Source organism: Mesocricetus auratus, unplaced genomic scaffold (assembly GCF_017639785.1).
Source record: "Mesocricetus auratus isolate SY011 unplaced genomic scaffold, BCM_Maur_2.0 Super-Scaffold_100027, whole genome shotgun sequence".
Lineage (NCBI taxonomy): Eukaryota > Metazoa > Chordata > Mammalia > Rodentia > Cricetidae > Mesocricetus > Mesocricetus auratus.
This window is the reverse complement of record NW_024429208.1, coordinates 8,424,551-8,437,097: the sequence shown is the minus strand read 5'-3', so window position 1 is coordinate 8,437,097 and position 12,547 is coordinate 8,424,551. Positions and strand designations below refer to the sequence as shown.

At 50.7% G+C, this 12,547-nt stretch overlaps 1 protein-coding gene across 2 annotated transcripts in view; it reads right to left on the bottom strand.

Moving 5' to 3' along the window:
• Positions 1-12,547, bottom strand: part of Trappc10 (trafficking protein particle complex subunit 10) — a 60,087-nt gene that overhangs the window by 8,967 nt on the left and 38,573 nt on the right. The window contains exons 13-20 of one of the 2 annotated variants that reach the window (XM_040732049.1): positions 12,373-12,485; positions 8,604-9,169; positions 7,413-7,554; positions 5,957-6,115; positions 5,188-5,417; positions 4,399-4,499; positions 2,385-2,511; positions 1,029-1,199 (exon numbers count right to left, since the gene is read on the bottom strand). In XM_040732049.1, the coding sequence (XP_040587983.1) occupies positions 1,029-1,199; positions 2,385-2,511; positions 4,399-4,499; positions 5,188-5,417; positions 5,957-6,115; positions 7,413-7,554; positions 8,604-9,169; positions 12,373-12,485 (1,609 nt within the window). The remainder of the gene's footprint in view (positions 1-1,028; positions 1,200-2,384; positions 2,512-4,398; positions 4,500-5,187; positions 5,418-5,956; positions 6,116-7,412; positions 7,555-8,603; positions 9,170-12,372; positions 12,486-12,547) is intronic. The other variant, XM_040732050.1, reaches the window with a different exon arrangement.

Here is a 12,547-nt window from a genome sequence, read left to right as displayed (position 1 = left end):
CTTCAAAGTAATTAGATTGATTTGGTTAGAGGGAGGTAGAAAAAAGAAAATGGATAGTATCAAGAACCATAAACACAAATGTCTTTCTATCTGCCCAGCACAAGTCAAGGGACAGTGCTGACTGATCCACACCCAACCAGTGATGGGGGATGTCCTTCTGTATATATGCTTCTCTTATTGGTTGATGAATAAAACACTGTTTGGCCATAGCCAATAGAGGCAGGAAGACAGGTGAACCTAGGAGACTAGGAGAATTCTGGAAAGGGAGAGACACCATGCAGAGACCGAGAGAATAGGATGCACCAGGCATTCTCTGGTAAGATAAAACCATGTGGGAATTTATAGATTTATAGAAATGTGAGTCCGAGGCCAGCCTGGTCTACATGAGTGAGTTCCAGGGCAGCCTCCAAAACAATACAGAGAAACCCTGCTCCTAATAAATTAATTAATTAATTAAATTAAATTAAAATAGAAATGGGTTAATAATTAAGACAGAGCTACCCAATAAGAAGTCCTAGCCATCATCCAACATTTTGTAATTAATATAGCATCTCTGTGTGTTCATTTGGGACTGAAAAGAGGGTGGCAAGACCTGGTTAGAAAGAAACTCTAGCAACAAACCAGGCCTGTGTGCCCAGCCCACAGCCATTCAGAGCAGCACACACAAACAAGATCAGGATTATGAGAAAGTAGTAATTTTCTCCTGTAACAATTCCTGTTTTGAGTTTGAAAGCAGTGCCTGGGAGCAGGAGCTCAGGACAGAGATGGAATGGATGGCTCTAAGATGTACCCCCAGACTGTTACAACTGCATGAGGAGGGCAGGGGTCTAGTCACAGATCACCAACACTGTCAGGAGCAGGTGGACCCCAGGAAGGACACAGCACCACAAACTGGACAGGCATGGACTGTCCACAGCATGAGCTGTGGCTCCAGAGTATCCAAAGAATCCACCCAAACCCCCAGAGTATCAAGAACATAAAGTGCCCCGTGCTTCCCACACTCCACTGCCCAACAAGATATCACATACAAAAAAGTTCTCCACTTGAAATTCGTAAGTGTAGGGCTTCAAGGAGACGGTCAGCTGCTCTTCAGAAGCTGGCGAAAACCCCACAGAGAACTGGCAGTGCAGAGGAGGGGGAGGCTCCTGTGTCCACGTCAACTCCCAGACAAAGAACACAGTCTGCTTGCTGTGGATAAGCTGTAACAAGAAACACAACTTTGGTCACAGTGCTGGGAGCCTCAGGGAGGACACAGGCCTTCCACTGTCTGCTGGGAGCCCGTGGGTTTCTGCGGTTGAGCCCTGACAGCCTGGCCAGCTAGTCAAAGGAGCCTGCTTTACGACTGCATTAGATTCCCAACATCGGAGATCATGAAAAGGAACTTCAGGGTTATTAGTACATGGCAAGCTCCCCACATGGCTCCACAAGGGAGCATTCATGCCTCTGTCGAAGCAGACTGATGACACTGCCTGGAGGTGGCAAGGCTTCAGGAGGTGGGTTAGTAATTGGGGAAGGATGTGACAAAGCTATCGGGGCCCCACCTCCCTTCCTCTCTCCCCTCTCCCCCAGTTCCCAGAAGGTAATGGCAACAGTGGCTCTGCTCTACCATTCTCTCCCCTCTGTGCAGGACCAAAAGCAACCAGGCAAAGAGACCCCGAACTAAAACCTATGGAGCCAGGAGTCAAAGAACTTCTTTCCTTTCAGGTGATTTCTTTCAGGCACTGTATCACAGTGACAGGAGGTTAACACAACATCACCCAGCTGACATCCATCTTAATCATTTCCTGTTAACATAAAATAACTTAGGAACAAGTCTAGCAGACACATGGCCTAAACACCAGGGTCCGTACCTACAGGCTCAGGGACAGGTTCAGCAGAGATGTATCAATGGGCAAATAAATATTAGTGGGAAAGCCTGAAGCTACAGTCACCACCAGGAACTCTGATCAACAGCCAGCAACACTGACTGTCCAAAAGTACAGAGGAAAGTTCCAGGGAGCGAGGGCCCAGATGTGAGCTTCTCATAGCAACATGGTATGGAAGGCCTTTACTTACAGCAGTGCAGGACCACACTGTCTCAGGGTGACAGCACACACACAATTACCAGATCACACACTAGCTTGTGTTTACTTAATCTACATGGGGCGGGGCAAGGGTTAGGTCTAAAAAGACAAAGGCATTCCTGTGCCGTCTGCTGGCCCTCAGCCTCCTCAGCCCACCTGTTCCACAGATGAACTATGCAGGCACAGGTGCAGCTGACCCAGGCCTCCTTGCTGGCCACAGGCTTCTCCAAATCAGCTGCAGGCTCTGCTCAGCTGCAGCCAGTCCCTCTGGTCTCCTTCCCTGGCCTGCTGAAAATCCGGTGCTCAGACCAGGGCAGTTACCTGCTGGGACTGTGTGTTCAGGGGTGCCAGCCTCAGGTCAGCAGCCGGACCCATGTCTTCCAGATGACTGTCTGACAGCTCAAAGTCCAGTTCTGATAGGTTCTGGACACAGACTTGGACATATTTCCTAAAGCACAGAAACAAAGTGGGTCACTCAGGACTCTTATTCCCTGCATCTCAACTATGTGAAAGGGAGACCCCGCCCAAGGAATCATGAAAGAGACAAAGGAAGTGAGTGGTGTCAGAATAAATAACTAATCTTTTACCCAGGCAGTCTGTGAGGAAATGGACCCGAGGAAGTTGATTTGATCTGCTGTACTGTGTATAGTGACTAAAAGCCAGTGAGTTTCTTGGGGAGAAGCCTGACTACCCTTCCCCACTTGTTATCTGGAGAACCTGGAAAAGCAAGTCTTTAATAACGACATAGAATCACCATGGAAGCAAATCTCTGTGTATGTCCAAGATGGCTCTCTAGATCAGGTTAACTGAGGTGAAGACCCACCCTCAGTACGGTGGGGAGGTGGTGCTGCAGTGGTGAGGTGTGTGCAGTGGTGAGGTGTGTGCAGTGGTGAGGTGTGTGCAGTGGTGAGGTGTGTGCAGTGGTGAGGTGGGGAGGTGTGGTGGTGTGCAGCGGTGAGGTGTGTGCAGCGGTGAGGTGTGTGCAGTGGTGAGGTGGTGTGCAGTGGTGAGGTGGTGTGCAGTGATGAGGTGTGTGCAGCGGTGAGGTGTGTGCAGCGGTGAGGTGTGTGCAGCGGTGAGGTGTGTGCAGCGGTGAGGTGTGTGCAGTGGTGAGGTGGTGTGCAGTGGTGAGGTGTGTGCAGTGGTGAGGTGGTATGCAGTGGTGAGTGGTGAGGTGAGGTGTGTGCAGTGGTGAGGTGTGTGCAGTGGTGAGGTGTGTGCAGTGGTGAGGTGTGTGCAGTGGTGAGGTGTGTGCAGTGGTGAGGTGTGTGCAGTGGTGAGGTGTGTGCAGTGGTGAGGTGGTGTGCAGTGGTGAGGTGGTGTGCAGTGGTGAGTGGTGAGGTGAGGTGTGTGCAGTGGTGAGGTGTGTGCAGTGGTGAGGTGTGTGCAGTGGTGAGGTGTGTGCAGTGGTGAGGTGTGTGCAGTGGTGAGGAGTGTGCAGTGGGGAGGTGGTGAGGTGTGTGCAGTGGTGAGGTGTGTGCAGTGGTGAGGAGTGTGCAGTGGGGAGGTGGGGAGGTGTGTGCAGTGGTGAGGTGTGTGCAGTGGTGAGGTGGTGAGGTGTGTGCAGTGGTGAGGTGGTGTGCAGTGGTGAGGTGTGTGCAGTGGTGAGGTGTGTGCAGTGGTGAGGTGTGTGCAGTGGTGAGGTGAGGTGTGTGCAGTGGTGAGGTGGTGTGCAGTGGTGAGTGGTGAGGTGAGGTGTGTGCAGTGGTGAGGTGGTGTGCAGTGGTGAGTGGTGAGGTGAGGTGTGTGCAGTGGTGAGTGGTGAGGTGAGGTGTGTGCAGTGGTGAGGTGGGGAGTGGTGAGGTGTGTGCAGTGGGGAGGTGTGTGTAAAACTCGATATTCAAAGGCTGGGGTGAAAACCTGTGAGCTCAGAGAGGCTGAGTAGCAAAAGGCTAATCTTCTCTCCTTGCTGACATCTTTGAAAGGCCCTTTCTTCCACTCTGTCTAAACAGAAGAGGCCGTGCCGCTCCAAATCCATCCCTACTATCTCCTGTGTCTCTCTATCTCTCTTGGATGCCCTCTGATGCTCCATGCTTACTTTCTGTCAACTAACTGCTAATTCAGCCTCCTGATCCAAGGTTAATTTTATCTAATAAATGCAAATGCAAACTCACGATTCACAATGTGATCGAATATCCCCCAACAAGATCTGGTTTGGATTTCACCTAAAACTTTACACTGATATTGTCAGCTGTGAGGCAGAGGGGAAGCTGGGAACATGCCCAGACATAGCTACTCTGGTAATGCACAAAAACCCCAGTGACACACAAGGACAAGCTATGCACCCTGTCCGTTTTGGGGGAAGAAGCAGATCCGGCCTCCAGTCCACCCTTACCGGGTTCCAGCAGAGAGCAGAGAGTGCGTGGTCCTGAAGGGCACACTGAATGTCAGTGCAATGACAGTGGAGTAGATAGACCACGGGCAATCGATGGACACCTGTGAAGAAACAGAGGCCACCTTTACCCGCTGTCCAACAGCACAACCCTGTCACCATCCACCCAGCTGCACAGTGGCTTTACTGTGGTTCACCATCACTGTCCCAGGAGGAAATTCTATTGGACATCTTTCACATGAACAAGTGAAAGGAAAACAAGGACTACAGAATCAATCAGAAGCAGAGACAGAATTGGAAATGTCCCAGAACACCAGCTCGGCTCACAGCACAGGCACCCTGGCAGGAAAAACCACAGGGCATTTAAAGTGACTGCTGTCTGAGGCCTGTCCTACTGTCCCTGTCCCCACACTGCACAATGTGGGAGGCTCGCAGGGGCCACAGAATGGGAACCCGTGTCACAGGAGGAGGACACACCTGGAGGACACTCCAGGAGCTGCTCTCACGTGCACCTTTGGCCAGAGCAACCATCTCTCTTGAGTAGCTGTCAACAAACGGCAGCCCAGAGCCTATCCCAATAGAGCTGTCCCTGGCTGACCCAGGATACATGGATCCACCCTTCCTCCCAGTGTCATGGTGACTCCATTTTGGTGGCAGTGAAGTCTCGAGGTCTTCCATGGCAGCCACAGCCCAGATGAGTGCACAGGGGAACACAGGAAATAGATTCCATGCTCCTCCTACCCAGACAAGAAGGGGCTACTGCCTAGCCACATAATCCAAGACCCTCTCTACCTTGTGATCTGTGGTGACCATGCAATGGTCAGTTTGCTGCATGCCTTTCTGCTTCCTGTGGGGCTCTGGTGTCCCCAGAATCCTGGTATCCCCGCCAGCTGCTGGAGCTGAAGGTAAAGACAGAACCTCCAGCTCAAACTCAATCACATGGTATGCCGGTGCACTGGGAAGACCGATGCTCGTGACCTTGTCGGAGGCCTGGATCCGGAGCGAGGCCGTGGAGCTCTCTTCTGTGGGAGACAGAAAGTCACCTCAGACACGGCTTTGTTTCACTCCCATCAAGTAGGGAATAGGCACAGGAGGCACTGCCGGGCTCCCGCTGTCCTGTGTACATGAATGAGGAGAGTGCCAGGGGAGGAGGCTGGCAGGCCAGGCTCTGCTCAAAGTACAGACAGGCAGGGGCAGCTCCCACATGGCTGCATGCTCCGTCTCACCGCAGACTAACACCTGCCCCAAAGAAAAAGAAGATTTGATGGCTAGCGACTGGTACCTAAAAGGGTGGCCTGCTATTGCTCTTTAGTGGTGGGTGGGGTGGACGGGCCTGGGGAAGCACCCCGTGGAACAGGGTCCAGCTGTGAAGCTGAACTGAAAGTACCTAGCAAGGCTGGCAGCATTTGGCACCTAATGAACACACCATGCTCATGAATGTCCCTGGATGTATGCCCCACTCAGGTGCTAGCTCAGACCACCTACAAATGCTGACCTCGGTGGGAAAGACAAGGTGCCCCAAAGGTGTCAGGGCAGCGATGCCGGCACCTGTCTGCCTTACCTCTTGAGTTAGAGTAGACCACGGCCCTGTTCTCCGCCTCACACAAGATGAGCATGGCTTCAACATTGCTGAGCTGCAGGCTGTCTCCGTTCTTTACTGTGTAATGGCCAGTAGTGACAGTAAACTTGACTTTCTGAGGAATGCCAGCCAAAAGGCTATCTAAATGAAACAAGACAGCAATCAGTATCCTTTCCCCCAGAGAGCAGCCACAGGAGCCCGCGGAGAGGGAGAGAGCTTTTCTTTCTTTTACCGCACTGTTAGCCCTGGGCACCTGTCCCTCCTGCCTCACCTTTCCTCAGTGTCCGCCACAGGACAAAGCTCAGGACTTCCCTGAGAGCACAGGACACTGGGAACCTGAGGGAGAAGGGCTCCTGGGCTGCAGAGTGAGAGACGATGGTGGCCACTAAGTTGTCAAGTCAGACAGGTGGCTCCAAGACACAGCAAGGAAGCAGCTACTGGAGCTGCTCAGGAGAATGGAGCAGAGGAGCAGGGATTGGGTTGGGCAGAGGAGGGGTGAGAGGCAGAAACAAGAAGGAAAGGCAGGAGAGGGGGGAAGGCCACGGAGGGAAGGGGAACAGGCCAGGGCTTCCTAGGAGCAGAGTTCAGCGTGGCCAGTACGTTCCCATGGAAGAGCCCCTAGAGACTGCTGTGCAAGACAGCCAGGAGCATCTTCTGGGGGCTCAGGCAGAAGTCAGGACACAAAGACATAGAGAGAACTGAGGAGATTTAACAGAAACAAAAAAGGAGAAAGGAAAAAGAAAAGGAAAAGGAAAAAGGTTTTCTTTCTGTGTTTCTCCTTTTGTTTTAAATAAAAGAGGTTTATCATTCCGCTAAGGGCTAAAGCCAAGGACCTGCATCTGCATCGGGTGATGGCCTCCTGAGGCAGCCAGGGCCTTGCAAGAAAAGACAAGGAGTGTGTGGTTCACATGTGCACTTGTGTGTGTATCTGAATGTGTATCAGAAAACTGCAGTCCTTGATACTGTTTATGAGTGGGAAAAAAATGGCAAGCCTAAGATCTTGCCTCTCTGGTGTTCCAGAACATGCCACGTGGCAGCACTTATTTGTGAATGTGCACCCTCTACCCTGAAAGCCTCTGGGTTTCTCAGGGCCATGCTGTGGAGTCAAGCCCACTTAGAGCTTCAAAGAGGAAACCTGATGAGAGTGTGATCTACACTCTGGGTGCTGCACCCAAAGGGAGCCAGCTGTCCAAGCTCCCCTCAGTACTTCATTCAGCCCCTTACTTTCAGACACGTCATGGTTACTGTGCATGACGGCTAGCATGCACTGTCTGCATCACAGACAGTGACTGAACAGAGCCGCCAGTGGCTTCCAGGCCGTTTCCACTGCCCTTTCTTGGAGTCCCCTCTGGGTAGACAGCGAGGAGCCAGAGCTGTGGAAGGTGGCATCTGAGAGCCACCCTCTGTGGCTTCCTGTATGGCCGCAGTTCCCACTCACCAGCCAGTGGCTCCACATGCAGCTGAGGCTCCTGAGAGTACACGTCGTACTGTACAACAGGGTGGATGTGCGCAAGGACGAACCACACCGGGCCCAAGGAGGCCCGTAGCTGCCGCAGCGTGTAAGTGCCAGGGTCCTTGGCCTAGGGGCAAAACAAGGCACTTGGAAAGATGACACTTTCTGCCTTCCCTGCAACCCGTCCTGTGCATCAATCACATCTGCACCTACGCTGCTCCAAGAAAGTTCCAGTTCTCTCAAGCCCTTTCTGAGCAACTGATGCTTCTGGCTCAGCGTTAGCCTCTAAGGAGGTTGACACCTGCTCATGGCACACTTCTGGGAAGGTACTGAGTGAGACATTCAGCAGGTGCCAGTCCCACCAGGGCAAGACCATATCTATGAGAGGAAAAACATCTTCCTCAGACCCTGTCCTCAAATGAGGTAAAACAAAAGGGCATGCTCCAGCAGAGCAAGTGTACAGTCCTGACACCCATGCAGCCACAGAAGGGAATAGCTTACACAGCAGGTCACCTTCAAAAGCTCCTTACCAAGGGAGGGGGCATCTCCACACACACAGGAACTAGCAAACAGAACCCCATAACCCATCCAATTAAAGCCCAAACAAAGACCTTCACAAAAACATCACTGAGTAGCTAGGGATGGTGGCTCGCGTCTGTCAAGGGACTGAGGCAGAGAAACTGCCATGAACTTGGGACCACTCTAGGTTACAAAGTGACTTTCAGGCCAGCATGGGCTACAGTATAAGAGCCTGTCTCAAAACAAAAATAAAATAAAGAACAAACTTCATTCAAAAATTTATCAACAGCCAAACTACTGTATAAATATAAAAGTTGAATCTTCCCTAGGATAAAGAAAAAACAAAAAACAAAAAACAAAACTGAAGGGGGCTGGAGAGATGACTGAGGGGTTAAGAGCATTGCCCAGTCTTCCAGAGGTCCTGAGTTCAGTTCCCAGAAACCACATGGTGGCTCCCAACCATCTATAATGAGATCTGGTGCCCTCTTCTGGCCTGCAGACATACATGCAGACAGAACACTATACATAATAAATAAATCTTAAGAAAAAAAGAAAGAGAAAAAACCTGAAACCACAGAGGGCCTCATAGTGCTTTCAGGCTCCCTCCCCATCTCCACCAACTGGAGAGCCATGTCCTGAGCCCAGCCCAACCCATACCTGGGTCCTGAATGCTATCTTGTTGACTCCTGGCTGTAGAGTCACACTGTTGCACCTCAGCACGTGGGCCCCATCCTCCAGGGCTAATCCTGAGGGTGTCTCTAGAGAGGAGCCACTCTCCTGCCTCCTTAGGAGCATGTGGACATTCCTACAGATGATGCCTGTGGTGTTCAAGGAATTATCAGAGGGACTTCTTTCCAACATCTCCGTCAAGTCCAAGGCGGGCAGGCTGTTCTGAGATGCAGGGAACAGGGAAGCCTCAGCTGGGAAGGTGATGATCCCATTGGAAGTCTTGTGCTTGGTCAGCCACTCAGCTGTCTTCCGGTAGTTGTTTTTTTCAATGCTGAAGTGGACATTGACAGAGATCTGGTCCACATGGACAGGGACAGGCATCTGGCTGCACACTGTTATCTCCACAGTCAGGACACCACCGGCATGGACCACAGCGTTGGGAGGGTCAAAACGGAGATCCTTCAGCCGTGCAAAGGAGTGCATGGGTAGCACCACCTTGTGACCTGCAAACACACACTCCCAGTCCACAACTGGAGCCACACCTCCTGCTGGCGCTGGGAGGCGGTGCAATACCAGCTCAGGAGAGTGCAGGGTTGCAAGCTTCCCGACCTCCAGCATTCTTACATCACAAAGGCAGACTAAACAAACACTTCTGGAAACTGGGAATGAGCAAACTAACAGCAGTGAAGATTTCCACAGCTGTTTAGGCAAATTTAGGAGGAACAAAGAACTGCTCCCTCAATTCCAAAACGAAGCTGGTCAGCAGTCTGCCTCCTAGTCACCCACAAGGACTCAAATACCCTCCCAAGCAACTCTTGGAAACTCTCCAGGAAAGAAGCCGAGTGCTCCACTGCGCCCCGAGAGTTAGTTCCAGCATCTGCTAGTCTTTGGAGACAGAAGAGGGACAGCTGCCTACAGAGGGGGGAATTCAGCATATACTGAAGATGGGCGAGAACCCATAGTGTTCTCTGCACCCTCTTCTGTTTTCTTCTCCATAGAGAACAATGCTGCAGAACCACTGAACAGGACTGATAAACTAAAGGAGTCTGGGGATGGCTTTGATGGAAGCATACTTGGCAGGTGCAAAGTCAAGGATGTGATTGTGGCTCTGGGTTGCCCCATGACAACCACCCAACCAACAACCAACCAACCAACCAACAACCAACAACCAACCAACCGACCAACCAACCAACAACCAACAACCAACCAACAAACCAACCAACCAACCAACCTCCAAAGTCTGCCCAGAAGCCAACTTGCCACAGCTGACCCAAGAACAGGCAAACGCTTTTGGAACTATTCACACAAAGGGACTAAAGAGCAGAAGAATAGCCTCATCCCCATCATTCCCCACGCAGCAGCAATCAGAGAAGGCACACTAGGGTCTGCCACCATCCCAATGTTGCTCAAAACGTCAGGCAGGCGACTCTATTAATGGAAGGGGCTGATGGGGAAGTCCTGTGTATATGTCAATAAAGCACTGTTGGCCAATAGGGAAGCAAGATAGGTGGGACTAGGAGTCCAGGACTCTGGAAAGGGGAAACACAGGGAGTCAAGATGTAATCTCCACAGGGGTAAGAAGCCCGGACCCTTTTCTCTGGTAAGAGACATACTTAGATTAACAATTATGGGGTAAATATGGGGTAAAGTCAGAGCTAGCCAGTAAGAAACAAGCAAGGCCAACAGCTTCATAATTAATACAGCGTCTTGTGTGTTATTTGGGGACTACAACGCGGCAGAGCCCAAGCGACTGGTGGGGAAAAACCAAACGGCTGGCAAGGAAAAGGCTTCTCTCTACAAGGGGCAATCCACCTCTGCAGCTGGTGATCACACAACCAGGAGCCAGAACCTTGTGGAGAACTCGCTGTCATACTCAGCAACTGCTACATTCTGAGTGATCTATGCAACCCAACCCATGCACATCTTGTGGTAAATAATGCAAGCCCTAGCCCCCAGAACACTGGTGCTTGGATATGGGTGTTTGGATGGTAATTAGACTAAATGAGGTCAAGTGGCATTTACAGGAAGACATCCCCAAGTGCCTGCCATCTTCTTCTGCATTGTATGTAAGGACATGGTAAGAAGTCCTCACCAGAACAAGGCACTACTTTGCCTGTCTCTGGAACTCAGAAACAAATGCCTGATGTTAAGTCCCAGTGCCGTGGCATTTTAAAATGGCAGCCTAAAGAGAGTAACACAGGCTGGGTGTTGGTGGCGCACGCCTTTAATCCCAGCACTCGGGAGGCAGAGGCAGGTGGATCTCTGTGAGTTCGAGGCCAGCCTGGTCTACAGAGTGAGTACCAGGACAGCCTCCAAAGCCACAGAGAAACCCTGTCTCGAAAAAAACCAAAAAAAAAAAAAAAAAAAAAAAAAAGAGAGAGTAACACAGGGTCTCTCTTAAAAGGGCTCTTGGTCAACTAAACTCAAGGAGCAGAACTTGGCAAGTTTCATCTGGCTACATAAAATCAGCAGTGCTTTCCTCCAGAGAAACCTTCCAGACTCTGGAACTCAGAGGCTCCCAGGTGGACTAGATTCCAGAAGGTGAGCCTGCTCTGCATAACAGCTGCCTCAATGTTTCAGAAATAAAAAGAGATAGTGTAATAACACATGCCACACCCCATGAGTCTTAAATACTGAGTCAAAGAAGCCAGTGACAGGAGACTCCATGTAATGGGAGTCTACAGAGAGCAGAGAGGTGGCTGCAGGAGGTGTCAGGGTGATGTAGGCTCTGTTCTAGGTGACAGAATGGACTGTGGTGGTGGATATGCCCATCTATGCATACACTGAAAGCCGCTGAATTGTATGCTTCAAATAGGAATTCACAACATGTAAATTCTAGCTCAATAAAGCTGTTATATTTAAAAGGAAACAGTGTCTTACAAAGAAAGACATGAGAATAAATGTTCTAAATCCAAAGAGAACTGAGACATATAACCAAACTTCATATATATGCCAAGAATTACGTGATGTGTGGTTCTTCATTGGACAGTAGTAAAAACAACTGATATGGGTCTGGAGAGATGGCTCAGTGGGATAAGTGCTTGGTGTGAGTACACAACCGTCTCAGTTTGGAACCTCAGCACCCACATAAAAGGCAAGCATGGAGGTACGCACCTGCTACTGCAGCACTGGCAGCGGAAACAGGCAGAGTCCCGCAGCTCTCTGGACCGCCAGCCCAGACACAACAAGCTCTAGTTCAGTGGGAGACTGTGTCTCCAAACACAAGTGGAGAAGTGCTAAGAAAGACACACACACACACACACAGACACACACAGACACACACAGACACACACAGACACACACAGACACACACACACACACACACACACACACACACACACACACACACACACACACCCCTGAGCGATGCATGCTTAGCACTTGAGAGGCAGACACAGGAAGATTGTTTCTAGTTCAAGGTCAGCTGGGTCTATATAATGAGTTTCAGACTAGCTAGAACCACATAGTGAGAACATGTCTCAAAAAATAAAACATAAAAATTACAGCAATTCATGGAAGCATTTTTGAGATAATCCCCTGAGTCTGGCCCTCCAGATAGGTATCAGAGCCCTGTGGGCCTGTGAATGCTTTTGTGTGATAGGGAGTTTGGAGCACGCCTCTGTTTCACAGACGATGAAGTCCAAAGCTTCACTCAAGTTCAGCAAAGAAAAAGAGATGAAAAGAAGACGAAGAAAGACCCATGGCTGTCGCACAGGCATGGAAAACCCTGTGACTCAGGGTTGGCCACCAGTCTCACCTGGGTTGTCTTCTTGCTGGCTGGCATAGCTGAGGACCTCCTGGCAGAAGTACTTCCGTTCCTCCTCCGGCAAGTGCTGGTCACTGGCTAGAAGGCTGCTGGTCTGCAAGTAGCTGAAGTGGAAGAGTTAAGAACAGCAGGGAGGACCTCCCAAGGAGGATGCCTGGCCAAAGGG